Raw genomic sequence first — 19,576 nt, 5'->3', positions numbered from 1 at the left:
CAAGATAACGTGACTATATTAGTATGCCTCATCACAAGGGAGATCCTAAAACAACTTTGAGAAGGGATTAATATATCCAGTTAAACAGAAGCTACGTTGAAATTAATATTTCATAGAATAGACGCAAACAGGTGTGCATAACCCTCCATAATTAATTTGTCAAATATAATTTAATTTATGTGATGGCCTTAAGCTAAAGTAAACCAGCCGCCAATAATAGCACTTGTTTCACGTGGACTCTGATTTTTTTTTCTGGTTTTGTCATTTAGCAAATCTTCCTTTCGAAATCCATCATGTGCAGTACCTGCAGGAAATGAATTCCAATCCTAGAAGAACAGTTCTGTCCTTGTATTGCATGTGTACATTCACATATGGGTGTTGTGATATACAAGTCACTGAATCATATGATAGAAAAGTAAGTCTAAAAGTAAGTCTAAAAGTAAAAAATTAAACCTATTTATTTCTGAATACCTGCTGTCTGGCAGATCCCAGCAAAGGATTTGTTGGCCAGTTCTTTGGGAGAAGAAGAAAATCTTTTCTAGCTTTAACCTCTGGTATGTGAGTAAGCCAAGGAAGGAAGGTGCAATGTCTTAATTGATACAGTTTTCCAGAAATTTTGAAGGAAAAAATATTTTCTTGGGGAAAAAAAAATAAATTTTTAAAAAAAGCAAAGACGCATGTCACTTCTTTCACATGTTATTTGTCTTTATGAAGGAAACAGAAAAGGAATAATTGCTAGAGAGTAAGGCAGATAGAAACAGAGAGAGAAACATACATAGACGTGTGTATGTATTTCTGCACATGGTACAAATTGAGTCACAGCCATCATGTGAGTGGACCTTAATGCTATTCAGTATTTTGCTTTCATGCAGTGATGGGTAACAGCTTCACACTGGCTGTAATGGCCAGCCCATTCAGTCCTGAAAGATCTGTAGCTGAACATTTGCACATAAAGACTATGGGTCCAAAGTAAATGCTGTATTGTTGAATTGCTCTTCAGTTTTCCAAATCTAAACCCAAAACCAATCACTTGTTAGCAATAGCAATGTTTTCCTTCTTACTGTTCAGCTTGTATTAACAACTGAGAAAGGTAAGGTGTCCAGAGAGAACCTCCCTATGAACAAAGAATTGAGTTTGGTTACCTTGGAGAAGAGAAAGCTCCAGAGAGACCTCACTGTTGTCTTCTAGTACTTAGACAAAGCCTATAAAGAGGTCTTTTACACAGCTTGATAGTGATTGGACAAGGGGAAATAGTTTTAAACTGAGAGAAGGGAGATTTAGATTGCTTGTTAGGAGGAAATTCTTTACTCAGAGCGTGGTGAGGTACTGGAACAGGTTGTTATAACAGAAGCTGCGGATGCCCTATCCGTCGATGCATTCAACGGCAGGTTGGATGGGGCCCTGGGCAGCCTACCCGCAGCAGGGGGTTTGGAACTAGATGATCTTCAAGATTATTTCCAACCTAAGCTGTTAGGTTTTCAGTGTTTTCTTGACACTTGCTTGCAGAAATTGCATTTGAGATTTTGTTCAACAGTTCAGGGGAAATCAAAGATTTAGGAGCAACAGGAGAGTCCCTGGTAAGACAGTATGAAGTGGTAGAAATCAATCAGTATTACATGATGTTCTTACTGAAACAGGAAGATAAGACAACTTTTGAATTCTGGTTTCTAGAATTGCAAAATGAAGGTCACACAAAAAATGTTAAATAATAATAATAATAATAATCTTAATACAACAGTGTTACTTACATAGCCTGACAACTAAGATTATAATAAAGTGAGCAATCAGTGTTGAAAGAGTTTGAATCTGTAGTCACAATGCACACTCAAAGTGACTAGGGGTAGAAGTGGCTGTGATTTTATTCTACTGACTTGTTTGAGCCTTTTAACTTCCTGTTTTCTGGTTCTCCTTTTTCCTTTTTTAATACCCACACTCTCCATCTCCATGGGTTTTTTGTTCTGTTCTGTGGGAAGACTCATAAGAAATGATTTTCAGAAGTAAATCAGTGACCTACTGAAGAGCAACCAGAAAGGATTACTGGTAAGAACTTGGATGTGTCAAGAGACTTCAGAGAAGTTTAAGTGCTTCCATGAATTATAGGCAAATAACTGCAGGAGTTTATTTAGGCACCATTTTACCCTCGAGACTAATGGGAAACCAGGACGTAGAAACTGCTTCAGCCCTAGATTCATATTAAGTGAGCAAGCTGGGCACTGAGTGTGATCTAAAACAGGCATTATGTTTTAGAAAATGTCTCCAGTATTCAGTATGATCCTAGATCAGTACACCTAGTGGTCCCTGAGCTGTTTTAGTATTAAGTAGGAACACTTGCATAGACATAGATTAAAATCCTATGCACAGAAACCATTAGCCTGACTGCATTAGTAGACTGCATGTGAAATCAGAGGTACAATTTCCCTCCTCTGCCAAGACTATTTCACTGAAATATTGACACTTAGGTCAAAAATAACCAAGAAAGCATATGAAAAGAAGAATTTAAAATTTAAAAAGAATTTAAAAAAGAAGAAAAAAAAAAGAGTACACAAAGTGAAATTTCTTGGGCAGAATTTTTTTTTTATACTTCAATGGATATTTGTATATTTCTCAGACAAAGCACTTTAAATGACTTGGGTGTGTTTAAAGCAGATCAGTTCCCCATGTATCTTGGTTAGACAAGAGATTTTCTGTAAGTAAGTGCTTTTTTATGTGATTCAGAAGGAGGCAGCCTCTAATTTAGAGTCAAGTTAAAATTTTCAAGGAAACACTTAAAACCTTCAGTTGAGAAAAGGATAATAGAGTTCAGAATAAAAGGTTGTACTGAATTTTATGAGAGTGAGAGAAAGACAGAGAAAGTTCTTTTATGACCTCTTCTTCAAAGCACAGCGCAAAGCACTAAGTAACAGCTCAATAGGATTTCATCAATGCAGCAAAATAATTATCTGGAAGAAGTTACATAACCTCTAACAAACAAGATCAGAGATCAAGATATTTTTATTTCTAGTCTGTAATATTCCCTCCTGCATAAAGTAACTTCTCAGACAGACAAAAAACTTATCATCTTCAGAGGGCTGGAAACAAATGACCTGTTATTTTAGCACTAATTAAGATTCCTCCATGCAGAGTCTAATAGGGAAATTCATTATTGAATCCCACTGGTTATTTTTATTTATCTGTAACACACATATCCATAACTCCATCCTGAACAAATAAATTGCATCTTTACTTCAAGAGCTGATTTAAAAGAGCTGCTTTTTGTTCTTTATTTGAAACTAAATTCCAGTCTGTTTCACTGACATTTTTCTTTTCACTCTTCCCTGGAACATGTAATTACCTCACTTTAGAAAAATATACCAGGGCATGGTAAACGAAATCCACTGTTTAAGATCCAGTTACCAACCAAAGATCTAGATATAAATAATATGATGAACAGCATGTCTTTGAAAAAGTAGCTTTGCATTCCAGATATTAATGAGTCACAGATACTGAATTAATAAAGTCATCATCACATGAAACAAAGGTGAAAAACTGCCTTTCTTCATGCCAGCAGGACTGTTGAAATCAGGCTTATTGTAGTCCAGATTCATTCTGGTAGTGTGGGATTTCCCACCCATGTGAGTGCAGAGTAATGGTCTGTGTTGCATATCACACAGCTGAAGGGAATAGGAAATGGGGTTTTTTTGGTCCTTCAGAAGGCACTTGCTTTGCAAGTATTGCTTTGTCGTTAAGTTGGATATGGTTTGCTCCAGTTGTACTAATTGGTAAACAAAGTAAGATCACCTCTTCTCCCCACTGGACAGGGAAGTTGTATTTTTGAGAATAAAAAGGATTACACGAGTACTTTGACAAAAGCAAAGCAAAACATCCAGATTCTGGATGCTGTAAAGAATAAGGATTGTGGTCTAAACAGGGTGAAGCAAGAGGTAAAAGGTATGATGGAGCAGTAATTCAGCTGTCTAGCTTAGGTAGAAAATGAATCTGGGAAAAATTTGTAATTGTTGTACATGCAATTTATAATTTTTCCTAGCTTTTTTTTTTTTTTTTTTTTTTTTTTGTATGGAGATATTTCAGTACTCCTGTGGACATGTAGATAAACAAATAATTAGATTCTTGCAGGCCACAGCTCTTCTGGGATCCTGACTGTACAAACTCCAAGCTTCTAAGTTGCATCCTTTTGAATAAAATACCTCATTTCAAGCATGGTAATTTAAAATAATAATAATATCAAGAAATCTCTGAAGGGAACACACTATACCATGATCATTTCTTTTAAATCATTTTGGAGTATTTCTGGTGACTTTGGCTGAATGAATGTTATTGTCTCTGATTGTCACTGCCATTTTGTAAGGATGAGCTTATGCTAACATCCTCATGCACATCAGGTACAACAAATGATAAGTAACATGGGCAAGGAATAATGTATGTGTTTTGTTACTGTGGGATTGAGGGGTAGCAGTTAAGACTGTAACCAACCTCAATTTTCTTGTTAGCTCTACTTGCCTCACAAGTCATTGGCCATTTCCACACTTTCAAGTAACAGTATGATGTTCAAGTTGTTGCTTCTGCTCCTGGTTCTTCCTTCTGAAACAGCTCCCTAGAAAGCTGCATACATCACAACTCAGTACGTGCTGTTTGGAATCTGCTCCAGTCCCTCCTAGCCCAGCAATGCACTGATGTCTGACACGCCTTCGCTCCTGGTGCCAAGCGGGCAGGGCAGAACAGGATGGTGAACAGCACTGCAGATGGCAAGCAATACACAGCTTATGGACTAGCACAGTCTTGTTTCTCCCTGCTGAGCTGTAGCACTGGATGAACAGAGTCAGCTCGAGTATTGTACTTGAAAAGCAGAAGTCATTATTCCATGTTTTCTGTCTCCTTAAAGAAAACAGTACAAGCAATATAGATATTAGTAACCTGTCATTAAATTTTTTGAGTTGTCTTAGTGCATTGGAATTCCATTTTTTACATGGTAGAGTAAATAATAATAATTTTGTCAGAAGAAAAGGTGGAGAGTATCTTTAGTAATATGGAAATATATGCTGAGGGTGGTGAGAAAGGAAGTATTTGCACAGCTCATGAAAGCAAACACTTTGAAGGTACTTGGAGCCTGGAAATTTTTTTTTCAAGTTTGTAACAAGTGAATCTGTGAGAGCCATTTGACTGCCGAGTATTTTGAGAGCTAACCAACTCAAGTGAATTAATGATGAGACGTTGCAATTTGCATTATACAGCTCTGTATTTTAAGTTTATAACCAAGAGAATCCAAAATAAGGGAAATACACTTAAAGCAGTGTGGCCACATCTCACACTTCTGGCACAAAGACCTGGTTCTGAGCATGTTAGAAAGACTGAATTGAAAGCAGAAGTAAGCCTACAGTTTTGTTATGTCTCCATCAAATAAGTGAAGTATTGAGATACAATATCACAAGCTACTGATCACAAAGGCAACCATCTTGTGAAGGTTCTTGTAGTTCTCTTGATCTTCTCTAAACAAACTGATCTTAGTGGTGTCCCAGTCATACATTCACAGCTAATCAGAGTAAAGGGACACCTGGTGCTAACAAGGCTTGAAAAGTGAAGGAAGACAGCCAAAATGTATATTGAGCTAGCAGAGCAGAATGCAGTTCAACAGGCTGCTGGCGATATGTGATGGTAAGAGCATCCACAACAACACATAATGGCTACCTGAAATAGCTCTGCTAATTCTGATTAGGAAGACAAAATGATTCAGAAGTGGGAGTAGTAGTTTATATTACTGGCTATCACCACATGTCTGCCGTTACGATCTATGAAATACAGACATGCATCAGTTTACAGAACTTAATGTCCAAGCAGGAAGTAAGTCCAGCACATGGCAGGGTTAAACCCAAGCACCATGCTGGGAGCATCCACTCACCTAAGAGCAGAACAGAGCCCTTCCTGCCCGAGGAAATTCAGTGTTTTGGGCTTCAGCAGCTGTGCTGTCTATATCACCTCAGTACACTCTGCACAGAATACCCTCACTTCTTCTGTTGCTGCCCTCTTGCTCCTTTCTTCACAATTTCCAACATTAAACAGAGAATTAGTTTGTGAAACTGCAGTGGCCAGAGAGTGATTTGGACAGCCAGACTCATGGTCTGGAGATCTATGTTTCAATTACATTTCCTAAACACCATTTAGTATTTCCTTCCTAAAAATCATGTATAGAAAAGGGATTCATTTTTTTTACGGTTACAAATCACAGAAGCCTTCATGCTGAGGACAAGACCAAAACACATACTTATTTCTCATCTCTCAGACAAGGATCTGTGTGGGAAACCATGAGATTTACTAAAGCCACAGTGCAGTTCCTCCCTATTTGCAGGCAGATCATCATATGCAAACACATTTCCTATGAAACACATTAGAATTGGTCCTCAATTGAATGTGCTTTCTCTTTATTTAAGGCACAGATATCATAATAACAAATCTGATGGTTAACAGTTTCTGAAAATCATCAGCAGTTTTGATTGCTAGCAACAGTACTGTATGATTAGCATTTTATTTCAATTATATATATGTATATATATTTGTCTGGATTTCCTTGTGGCAACACTTCTGTCTGGAACAGGAGTTTGCTCTTGAAGTATACTTTGACCATACTAACTCATCTCATGTGGTGGATCGCCTAAACTGTATACATTTTGAAGCACCTAACTTATAAAGGCAATCTCCAGTTTAATTGTGGTTGATGAGTCTCCCTGGATCTCCTGAAATAATAAAGAACAGACCAGACAGCATTATGCCAGTTAGATCTCCACAAAGTCAGTCCCTTGGGAATAACCAGAAACTGCAACAGCCTACACTAAATGCTTGACATCCTCAGTAAGGTATCTCTTGCCAAAGCTTAAATACAATACTGAATTCCATCCCAATAGCTTGAGCGACAGAAAAAAATTCATGGCAATTTACATCCTCTTTGTCCCTGATAATTAAAAGTATTTAGTAAAATTTTCCTTTATTAATTTTATTGTCACCGGATATTTGAACAGGTTTCCCTGTTCATAAAGTTCATGAAATTGCATTTTTAATACAATTACATAGCTGGACCTCAATCACAACAATTCTTAGACATCCACTGGACTGATAGTTCCTTAAAACATTTGGACACACTGTCAATAACTTGTCCATAACAGTGGTTCCAGGGGATGCGTGTAGAACAATTCTCAGACATTGTTACTGAGCAGATGCTAAGGGGTGTGTTATTTTTAGTTGTTTTGGCTGCAAAGGTAAACTTATGCTTCACAAGTAGATCTGTTCTGCCTGATTTAATCAGTAATGAATAGGCAGCTATTTATTATAGTTGCCTTAGTACTAGTCACAGGTTTTATCTGCTAAAGCAGTAATTATACTTCTTTGGAAAAAGGCAAAGAGTGAAACAATAATTACACTGATGGATAAAGAAGACACTTGTGTTGAAACATAGATTTCTTTTCCAACATCACCTGTCTTAGAAGCCTATCAATAAAGAATACATTACATACACTACTTGTCTCTATAACTGAGCTTGGCTTTAAACATTCCCCAACGAAGAGATTCTTTGCTGCTCATTTTGCACAAGCTCCATCCCATCTGAGCACCACAGCAGACTCACAAACAATGAAAACAAAAACAAAATCAGAAACAACCTGTCTCCAAGTAACTACATTTTGCAAACGACACCTCCTTTTGTCTATTTTGGTGGTGTCATTTTCTGATTTTAATTGGGCTTTAGGGATCTAAATGCATAAATTTGGCTCTGGTGCATGGAAGGAGGAGTCTGTGGCTCAAGAAAATCAGAAAAGAAATTGCCTTACAGATCACTCCTCTGATTCTTAAATGACAGTATACAGTTTTCATAAAGCTGACTCAGGTGCTGATAGTGTTGTCCATATGCTAATCTTGCTTTTTAGGAGCATCTTGAAAATTAGCACATCTATCTATCTAGCCTGCTAAAAGGGAGATTAACCCCATCGTTAGCTAACAAAGCATATATGAATGGGAGAGGTGGATCGAGGTCTCACAATAACTCTAGCCCTCTCTGTAAGCGGATGAGGTGAGCTTGAGGGTTCATGACCACTGAATCCCTTTCTCCCAGTATGTAAACATAGTTAACCCAAATGCATATAAGGGACATGCCTTTGGTCTGATGGGTGCACAGTCAGGTAGATGAATCCCTTTGTGCATCCGGTGCTGTATTAAAGAATGCCTGCTTCTTGATACCACATTGGTCTTATGGAATTTTATTTGGGCTGGGGCTTTTCCAGCAACAGTTTTGTTGACCAAGATGGGACACATCTTCTGAACCTTGATGGATCCCTAAAGCACAGAAACTCTAGCCAGCACCAATGGGTTTTCAGGGAAAACTTCTGATCCCTGGACTGAAGAGACTGAAGTAAGACCTCTGGGAAAGTAAAGGCATTCTTTTTTTAGTACTGTGACCTGAATTGTGAGTTCAAGACCCACAGGAACTGGCTGGTAGTAAATCATAGGAGAAATCCATGCAGGTTTGGGATATGAAGGTATCTTGGGGGTTTGAGTATTGTTGGAACAGTCATCTCAGATGAAAGTCTGGATAGCATAGGTTTGGTAAAAATCCCCCCATCAACATGGTGGATGGCTTTGAGTTCCCAACTTACATAAGAGATCTGAGTCCCACTAGAGTCTGTTGGTGTAAAGGGTGAGGGTTGGAGTCCCACCACAGTTTGTGTGAGTCCCAGCAGAGTGGCTGTTTGATATCCAGGTTGCAGGAGTAGTAATATGGGCAGAGGAAGGTCTTGTTTGGACACTAAAGGTGGCATATGATCCCTTGTATGTATGTACCTGTGTGTGCTTGATAACTTCCTGATGCAACTGGTAAGAGAGCCTACCAGGGGAGTTGCCCCTCTAGACCTGATATTCACAGAGAAGAGCATAGGAAGTTCCGTACAAACATGCAGAAGAACTTCTTTATGGTAAGGGTGACAGAGCACCAGAAAAGGTTGCCCAGAGAAATTGAGAAGTTTCCTTCTATGGACACCTGCTTGTGAAGCCTATTGTAGAGTACCTGCTTTAGTTGGTGAGTCAAACCTAGTGACCTCTGTGACTGTCATTTCTTCTAGACTACCATGGTATGGTTCTACACCTAGTTAGAGTGGTAAGTAGCCTTGTTTGTCTAGGCTCGTGTGTTATATCTTGCTTCTCACAGTTACTATAGGCCCTTCATAAGGAAAAGCATGCAACAACATATTTTGAAAACAACTGTTTGGAATAATTCATGGGAAACTCAGATAAATTTTTCAGTCCATAATGTAAAGCTAAATGTATGCTGCCTTTTAGCTGAGTGTATATGTTATCCCTTTGGGTTTCCTAAGGAATCTTCCCAGCACAGGCAATGTCCACACTTCTGTGCACAAGCCAACGACTCTTCTAACCTCTTATTCAAGATTCTCAGTACATTTACAGTGGGTTCTCAAAATAAGGATTTTCCCCATAAGAAGCCACTGAATGACACAACTCAAACTTTGCAAGGCATGATCCCCACTCCTCATCGCACTGTATGAGAAAGCACCAAAACAGCAAAGATGCTGCAGGAAGGCATTTATGTTTCTGTCAGAATCCACCCATAAGTTGTTTATGCATAGACATGCACAGACACATGCACACGGGCTTTATGTATCTCTTGGTCTTTCCGCTTCCTGGGTGCAAATTAGTGTGTGTGAGAACAATGTGCCATTTTGAGAACAATGTTTTATGTAACCCAGATTAAAATGTAACCAGCCTGCTTCACTATTCAGTATGTGCAGCCCTTTCAACAGGATCTGATAAAGATCAGTTTTGCTGAAACTTGTTTTCAAAGTACTTACAAAAGCAGCTTCCCCACCACTGGCACATGGAACAAAATGAAATCACAGAACAAACTGCAAATTCAGTTGCATTTGAGAATGAAATATAGAAGAAATCTGGGCATGCTTAATATATTTCTATATGTGCAATATATGTATGTATACATATTTTAAAAAGGGCTAAAAGGAGGTTGGAAGGATATGTGGTAGAATGTCAGTTACTCATTTTGCTTTACTTGCACTTTAATGCTAGCCCATCTTGCTGCTTTGTTGGTAAACTACTCTGCCCCTGCCTTTCAGCTATGCATAGCTGTCCACTAGTGACAAGTGCCTTGTCAGGAGCAGGGATGGAAGTGGGACTGACAATCCTTACTCAGCTCCATGTTGGCATAACTGCCTTTTATCACCAAGAAAGTCTGGTTCTCCAATCTACAGCTGGGGGATTGGCGTGGCAGGAAAAATAAAGACTTTAGAATCTTCATTTAAATTGAGGAGAAACGTTAGCCTTTAGCTCTGTTACACTACATACACACTTAAACATACACTTCTCTCCTGCACTGCTGGGAAAAATTGAATTTCTATAATAGCTGGAAGTGCTGTGTGTGTAATCAAGCCTCAAAGATAGCATCTTTTGAAAAAAGGCTACCATTTCTGCAAGGAATAGCTTACTGGCCAAAAGAGTTCATACATGCATCGTCTTCTGAGTCTTCTGGAAGTTTCTGAGAGCTCCAGTGAGGAACAGGCATCGCTGTTGTCCGTAAAACCCATACACCTAAAATGAAGCATGCCTATATCAAAAAAGCCTTAGTATAGTTGCATATTTTAATATCACCCTGTTTAGCTTCAGAAGCAACTCATAAAAGCCAGGTGCCTTGAGCTGATTACAAATCTGACTTTCAAGACAAGTATTTAGGATATACTACTACATACAGGAGCTCAAACTTGCATATTTTAGGTCCCTGAGATCCACAAACTCTTGAGACATGTTATCAAAGTAGGACGTGGCATTTGAGTGCACAGACCCTGTTAATAAATAACAGAAAAATTTGCTGTCACCCACAGAGGAATATTCTGAAGCTAAAGCTAGAAATGATTTTTTTTTTTTTTTTTTTTTTTTTTTTTCCCCCCCAGATAATTAGAGTTTTTCACTTTGCATGGCACCATGCTTAGCCATGTATACTCTTCAGGACTGCCAGAAACCCTGACCGTTGAACGTGCAGACCAATTTTACTTACATGCTTAAACACAGTTTTCAGGAGTGCAAATTCCTCTAAACTGCACAGCACAAGTCAATAAACCATAACTTTTTTTCATGGCATTTTTATGTTTCTTACTCTGAGTAAAACAACAACAACAACCTCATATCTTTATATGTGGCTGATTGAAAGGCAATCAATAAGTAAGCAGTTGTAACTTCATTGGTTTTCATAGCAAATATTAAAAACACTAGTTCTTGTCTTCTCACAGGGATAGTCAGTAATATCTCAAATACTTTCTGGAAAGCTAAAAATGCTGAATAATTTTACAAAGGCTACAACAAACTTTTAGAATGTGACAGGCATAGATGACCTTTTACCCTCTCTGAATAAACATTCAATTGAAGATATTCTTTGGAGGCATAATTTTTGGAGGAGTATATTGCTATGACTATGGGTTTGGAGTTCTATTTTTACTTCAGTGTTATAGCATACACTTTATGAGGGTCAATACGAAACATTAGTTAAGAGGGCTGGAGTAGCGCAACTGTTTCCACTACCTCTATGATTTTGCCTGGGAATACATCACTGTAGACATTTTAAATAAACTAGAAGTTAAAGCAACTCTCTCCTGATGGAACAATTTATATTAGGCTGCTGAACAACAATCACAGACTCCAGCAGCTGTTTGTTTGGTGCTGCATGTATTTGTTTAGATCTATGCATCCCACACTGCCTGAGACTTGATTCACTAGTGCTATCTAGTGGCTAGTACTGAAAATGATTAATGCTTACCAATGCAGCACCACAAATCTGAGGACAAATCTAGGTCCTTTTTCTGACTACAAGGTGTACATGTGGGACTGAGTACTGAAGATAAACAGTCTCTCACAAAGACTAAGCGCACCAAAGTGTGCTCAGTTGAAACCAGACGCTGACTGTATAAATGCTTTTTATTTTACTCTTGAAAAGCCAAAGAAATGCTCAGGCAGACAGCGCTATCTCTATTGCTGGTGGCTACCCCCAGACCTATTTGTGCTAAATGAGTGAATGCTTCCTCTCCCCAATTCCCACTCACTTCTGAACTGGAAATTCAGTCTAGGGTTGCTGGAGACTGCTTTCTCTCCACAGAAAAGTAAACAGGCTGCCAGGTACCAGCAAGTATCTTAGTCTCCTTGATCCTTGTTGTCTGAGATTTGTCTTGGTTCATCTCCTGGCACTGAGAAGGAAACCAATCAAATCCAGAATAGTTGCAACTCTAGGGCTTTGTTAAAGAGCTTTTCTATTCTGCCCAACAGACTGAAGGCTTAAGCTCAAATCTGAACGTCTGTATATACACAGTTATGTGTGTTCAAACTATCAAATGAGTAAAGTTGAATTCAGTTCCTTCACATAAAAGGATCAGTCTCACTAAAAGACCTTTGGCATGTGCCTCAATAAAAAGCTTTTACCAGTGAGGAAGCCTGGGCTGTTTTCATACTTCATGGGGTGATCTTATTCCCGCAAGCACTTCATCAGTATCCACAGACCTAAACATTTCTTAAATTCAGATGGGATTTCACTGCCTTCAAAGTGCAAACTGATCCACAGCAACCTAACAGAAAAGATGCACACTGACATTATAAAGCAGTACTCTGGACACAATGATAATTTAATTGCTAAGAAACAGAAAATCCCTACAGTTCTCCCTGACATATAAATTGCAGCAAATATTTACTTTGTTTTTGAAATACTCTGAGAAATATGGATTGAAATATGTACTATATATATATTGTTAGAGTTGGGCCTATCATATGCTTTTCCATTGGAAAAGAAAGTCCTGAAAAAATATATACAGTCTAATAGTACTTATGCAGTACTATTGTCCAAACATAGCAGTACAGATCTACACATATGTGTATACTTATGTATACAAATGCATACATAAGCATGCACAAAGCTAACTTCCTCTCAGGTTTTTTTCTTCTTCCATCTCTAGCATCTACGTTAAGCAAATGGTCTTTTCTCAAAGGGAAATTATGGTCAGCTGTAGTTTGACAGAAACAAAAGTCAAGTTGTCCCTCAGGAGATAAGGCACATAGTGAAAATGGGAACATGCTTAGTCTTAATAGGAAGTACAGATCAGTGCAGGAGGGCAAGTTTATTGTCCTGTACCTGGGGAGGAATACCTGCATGCATTAGTACAGATTAGGGGATGAACTCTGGAGAAGGATGAGCTCTGTGGACATGGTGGTCCTGGTGGACAACTGGTTGGCCATGAGCCAGCAGTATGCCCTGGTGGCCAAGAAGGCCAACAATATCCTAGGGTGCATTAAAAAGAATGTGGCCAACTAACCAAGGGAGGTGATGCTCCCCATCTCCTCTGCCCTGCTGAGACCATATATGGAATACTGTGTCCAGTTCTGGTCCCCCCAGTTCAAAAAGACAGGTATCTTCTAGAGAGAGTCCAGCAGAGGACGAGGAAAATGATAAGGGCCTGGAACACCTCCCTTCTAAGCAAAGGATGAGAGAATTGGAACAGTTCAGCCTGGAGAAAACTGAGGGGGGATCTCATAACTATTTATAAATATCTGAAGTGCAGGAGTCAAGTCGGTGAGTGTGAACTCTTTTAGGTGGCATTCATCAACTGAACAAGAGGCAACAAGCAGAATATAGGAAGTTCCATACAAACATAAGGAAGAGGCTGTGGAATCTTCTTCTTTGGAGATATTCCAGACTTGCCTGGATACCCAACTGTGTGGCCTGCTGTAGGGAGCCTGCTTTAACAAAGGGGTTGACCTTGAAGGTCTCTAGAGGTTACTTCTAGCCCCTACAAATCTACGACTGTAAAGTTGGAACAAAGGCAGATTCCCTGCAGAGTCTTTTAAGTACAGCCAAGACACTGAAGGTGAGATCTCAAAATCACAGAAACAAACAAACAAAAGAATGCAAACAACAGATTACAACTGTAAGAAAAAGAAAATATATGGCAAAAAAGTTAAGAAGCTCAATCTACATAGGCATCAGGTTTACTGCTCTCAAGTATTAGAAATGTATCAGGCTACCCTGCCACTGTCAGCATTTTTCTGCATTTCCTGTTGTGCAACTTCACAAGCTAAACATAACCCTGTCAACTAAAACACATTAAAGACAAGACCTATGCAACTGAAGAGGACGATGCAGTCCCCAATTTGGAAAGAAATAAAACCATTTATATGCATACTGCACTGCAGGTGCTGAACACGCTGAGTACAGCAGTGTTTACAGTTTCAATAGCATCTGTAGGGAAATTAAAAAAAAAAATAAAATTGTCTATTCTTAGCAGTTTCAAATGGTGTTTAAGACAGAAGCCCTCCCTACATGTGAATATTTCAGATGCTTCAAAAGATTTGCTTTTCAAATGAAAGAAGAGATATATGGGGAGGGAGAGACCACAGTCAAACTCTTCCCAACGTTGCTGTCAGTTTGAGATAAGATATACTTCAGAAAACAACTTTAAAAACAGTAAGCTTTTGCACATCATATGCAAGTTAGTACTATAAAGTCTATTTACACCACTCCAAAAGAAAAGAGCAATTTTTACCCATTTCTCCCCTTTTTCTTGGAGGGGTGAAGGGAGATGGTGGAGCAGGCATGTCCATGTGTGATTGTATAGAATACATGTAATATTTTATACTTGGTATACTTGGTATTGATTACCTTAGAATGGGCTATTTCAAGGATCCAAAGTGGTATCAATGGGCCTTTGGCATAGATGCTGTAAGCACAGAAGGTGTTAAGCAGCTGTCTGTTTTGCCTGGCCTGACAGAAAATCAGACTGCTGTGGGGTTGCTGCAAGTAAAAGAGCAGCAGGTACCAATTGCTACAAAGACAGTGCACAGACGGCAGTACCGCACCAACAGGAATTCCCTGCACCCCATTCATGAGTTGATCTGTCAACTAGAGAATCAGGGAGTGCTCAGCAAAACTCACTCACCATATGACTGGTGTGTAAAGCCAGTGATTCTCCACAGAATCACTTTGAATTGAATTTGAATTGGTGGCTGGCAACAGACCACCATAGCCTGAATAAAGTCACACCCCCCCACTGAGTGCTGCTGTGACAGACATGTTAGAATGCCAGTACGAACTGGAGTCAAAAGCAGCCAAGTGCTATGCCACCACTGACGTTGACAATACCTTCTTTTCCATTCCTTTGGCCACAGAATGAAGGCCACAGTTTGCTTTCACCTGGAAGGGCATTCAGTACACCTGGAATCATTTGCCCAGGGATGAAAACACAGTCCAACAATTTGCCACAGGTTGATCCAAGCTGCACTGCAACAGAGCGGTGCTCCTGAGCACTTACAGTACCCTGACGACACTACTATGTGGGGCAATATAGCAGGGGAAGTTTTTGAGAAAGGAGAGCAAATAATCCAGATCTTTCTGCGTGCTAGTTTCCCTGTTAAACAAAGCAAAGTGAAAGGACCTGCCCAGGAAATGTGCCAGTATGGATAGGACAGGATGTAGAGAACATCCTCTACACTGCTGCTGGAGGGAGAGGTCCCACTTGGAGTTTGTGGTAAGGGTCTCCAGAGAAACCCCAAGGCCGACCTCTGGGATTTTGGAGTCAAGCATACAAAGGTTTGGAAGAGTGGTACACTCCAACTGAGAAGGAAATCTTAGGCATATATGAGGTGCTTCTGAAGTAATCAGCACTAAAACAATGCTCCTTCTGGCACCTTGACTGCCAGTGCTGAACTGGATGTTCAAAGGAAAGGTTCCCTCCAATCATACAGATGACATTTGGAGTAAGTGGATTGTGGTGATTACACAACGAGTTCAGATGGGGAACCTCGGCCATCCAGGGATCCTAGAGGTGACCATAGACTGTCCTGAAGGTGAAAAGTTTGAAACATCACCAGCAGAAGAGGTACTGTGTGCTAAAGAGGCCCCGCTGTACAACAAACTGCCAGGAAATGGAAAGAAATTGGCCTTGTTCACATACGGATGACGGTGTACTGTGGGGAAGCATTGGACATTGGAAAGCTGCTGCGTGGAGCCCTACATGACAGGTTGCAGAGGCCACTGAAGGTAAAGGAGAGTCAAGTCAGTTCACAGAGGTAAAGGCTGTCCAGCTGGCCTTAGATGCTGTTGAACAGGAGAGGTGGCCAATGCTTTATACTGATTCACGGACGGTGGCAGTTGCTTTATGGGAGAGGTTACAGCAGTGGGAACAAAATAACTGGCAAAGAAAGGGTAAACCTATTTGGGCTGCTGAACTGTGGAAAGACATTGCTGCCTGAATAAAGAATATGGCTGTAAGGGTGCGCCATGTGGATGCTCCTGTGCCCAGAAGCTGGGCAACTGAGTAATAACAAAACATCAGGTAGATTGAGCAGCCAGAACTGAGGTGGCTCATTTAGATTTGGACTGGCAGCACAGAGGTGAGTTATTTCTAACTCGGTGGCCCATGAGACCTCAGGCCACCAAGTAAGGGATGCAGCATACAAATGGGCTAGAGACCAAGGGGTGGACTTAACTATGGATGCTATTGGACAGGTTATTCATGTCTATTACACATGTGCCATAATTAAACAAGTCAAGAGGATGAAACTTCTCTGGGAGGAAGGTCTATCGCAAAAATATAATCATGGGGAGGAGTGGCAGGTTGATTGCATCACCGTGCCATAAACTTCTGAGGGTGTTATGTGATTACCATGGTGGAAGCCACCACTGGGTGCCTTGAAACATTTGCAGTAACCCCATGCTAGCACCCAAAACACAATATTAGCTGCGAAGAAGCAAATCCTGTGGCAACATGGCACTCCAGAAATAACTGAGTCTGATAATGGGACTCATTTAAAAAATTCTCTTGTAAATATTTGGGCCAAAAATTATGGCATTGAGAGGATTTATTATTTCCCCTACCATGCACCAACTTCCAGTAAAATTGAATGACACAATGGGTTGTTGGAAACTATGTTGAAAGCAATGGGTGGTGGAAAATCAAAGCACTGGGAGAAGCATTAGTCAGGAGCCACCTGGTTGGTGAATACTCAAGGATCTATCAATAGTGATAATCCTGCCCAATCCAGCTCCTTGCATACTGTAGAGGGAGATAAGATCCCTGTAGAACATGTTAAGAGCATGTTGCGAAAAGCAGTTTGGGTCCTTCCAGCTTCTGGAAAAAGCAAACCTCTCTGTGGAACTGTTTTTGCCCAGGGACCTGGGATCACTGGGTGGATGATGCAGAAAAAATGGGGATGTTCAGTGTGTATCACAGGGAAATGTGGTGCTGTCAGAGTGCAATCAGTAATTCCATGCATATTTAAATAGTGTGTGCATGTGTTCAATGCTTGTTAATTATTGTTTGTTTGTATAGATTAAGCATCATTTAGTGATGTAGAATAAGGGGTGGAATGTCATGGTTTTATGATTTTTGGTTACTGGCGTTCCATATCATAACTTCATGAAGTGCACTGGGAGTTAAAGAGTTATTGCTGCTCTGGTACCTGTCCCAGAAGAGAAGAAGAACCATATTCCCAGAGTTCTGTTTGCTGCTCTGTTACTGTTTCCACTAAGAGGAAAAGATAAAAACCTTTTGTAGATCACTTGACCTTCCCCTCTTTTCAGCCCAACTTGATGTCTATCTCAGAATTAGAGTAAGGCCTTCAGTCTCTGGACACTCTTGTATTTATCATCTTCAGTTCCAATTATATTGCATTATATTGTATTATCTTTCATTCTGATATCTTATTTAGTAAATTAGTTTGTTTTTCCTCTTATTGTTGCCACTGTTTTGCTTTTAGGCTCATCTCCCCACCCTTTTCCCTTTCCTGGAGCATGAGTTAGTGGGTCTCCCTGCCCCACTAGTCAAGGAATCGGGCCAAACTAGCCTGTAAATCACATACACCCATGGATTAACCTATATCCACACAGTTCTACATGCTGCTAAGTAAATCTGTCCTGAGTGGTTTGTTCATAGCTTTGATTCCAGCAGCTCACAGGAAATTCTGCACTGAGACTGTATCTTGCACAATGAATGAAGACATGAGACATTTTATATTGTGAAAATTTATTTCATACTCACACAGGCTTGAAAAACTATTGCTAGAAAAGAGAAGTCTAATCCTTCTAATAACTACAGTTTCTGGGCACTCAGCTTGAAGAGGGTAAGTTTTTACTTAGCCAGTGGATTTTCCAGACATGCACAGAAGTGCCCTCTATTCAAGTTAAACTCTTCCCCCTCCTCAAAAACAATCAATCAGACAAACAGAAACTAAGACAGAAGAACAATCAACTCTCAGCATCAAGTCAGACAAAAATGATTTTTGTTTCTGTTTTTTCTTAATGGATACTGCAAAGTTTAGGAAATAGGAAATTAGGAAATAGAAAGAACAAACAACAGAAGAACAATCCCCATTGTCAACTCCTTTTGTATTAGTAGCACAAATAACCACCTAAGTCCACTAACTGTCTACCTCTGCATTACTCACTTCTCATTCTTTTCTGCAAATTCTGAATTTTGTTAATGTTTTCTTTCTCCAACGTTATTGCTTTCTAATTACTCCTGCTCATCTCATCCCCATTTTGACTCAGTGACTTTGTAATTTTTCTTACATTATTTCAAATGTTCAAAGCACCTTCCAGTTTTGCTCACAAGCTTTCATTATACTGCTACTAGGCAAAATATCCATGTCTTTGCCACAGTTGACTTAACTCCACCCCAGTGGTTTGACAGCATGAGTAATACTTCTACTGCATACAAAAATACCATTAAATGTTATTTTTCTTCAGTGATGTAACACAGTTCTGACAAGCTGGAAGAGCAGTAAGGTTATATAAAATTTTCCATTTTCTTAGCTATGTGGAATGTAAATAAGATAGCCATAATATAATCTTGTTGACACTACACCTTTGGGGAGCCAGATCATGACAGAACAGTCAAAGTGACTGTTCCTTTTGTTCTTTTCAGAATAGCGACTGCTTCCTCATGGGTCACCCCTTCTAAACTCTGCCCATTCACAGCAATAATCTGATCCCCCCTCTTCAGGCGTCCATCTTCTGCTGCTGCACCCTGAAACGATACAACACATAATTGCATAATCATCCATTTATTTTTCTCCCTCCTACACATTCATTATGGCCTGAAAAGATGAGTTCAGTATACAAATACCCTTAAACTTTTTTTCAGTTTTGAATGATTCAACTATAATCAATCCTAGATTAACCTACTAGTGTTGCAGTACGTCCTGCATTCTCTAGTTGTCATGACACATAGAAGCTGGACCAATGTGGTTTTTTATGTCTTTAACCCTCACAGTCTAGCTAACATAGCTTTTAAAACTCCAACACAACTGCTATTAGAAATCCCATAATCAAACCCCAGTTCTGTTCTTTGACTAACCACAAATGTTTGGGATTCTTGACTACAGTTTTTAATGGCTTGGGGCTCTTCCCAATAGAAGGCCACACTCCTAAGCTGAGTCAGTACCTGAACTTCTCCTAAAGTCCTGAATGAGATCAGTTATTATATGTTTGTCTAGTTTTCAGACTCTCAATGAAAATAAATACATTGGTCCCTTCTATTACTTGAAG

The 19,576-nt window shown here is 39.6% G+C and overlaps 1 protein-coding gene across 25 annotated transcripts in view; it reads right to left on the bottom strand.

Moving 5' to 3' along the window:
* Positions 1-18,036: 18,036 nt before the first annotated feature.
* MPDZ (multiple PDZ domain crumbs cell polarity complex component) overlaps positions 18,037-19,576 on the bottom strand; it is a 91,833-nt gene continuing 90,293 nt past the window's right edge. For 24 of the 25 annotated variants that reach the window (XM_085528882.1, XM_085528890.1, XM_085528906.1 and 21 more), the window contains one exon: positions 18,037-19,055. In XM_085528882.1, coding sequence (XP_085385008.1) covers positions 18,909-19,055 — 147 coding nt within the window. In that variant the 3' untranslated portion in view covers positions 18,037-18,908. The remainder of the gene's footprint in view (positions 19,056-19,576) is intronic. The other variant, XM_085528909.1, reaches the window with a different exon arrangement.

This window comes from Coturnix japonica, chromosome Z (genome assembly GCF_054131305.1).
Source record: "Coturnix japonica strain WE chromosome Z, WE-NBRP24, whole genome shotgun sequence".
Classification (NCBI taxonomy): Eukaryota; Metazoa; Chordata; class Aves; order Galliformes; family Phasianidae; genus Coturnix; species Coturnix japonica.
The sequence above is the reverse complement of the archived record's forward strand: the minus strand, read 5'-3'. Positions and strand labels throughout refer to the sequence as shown.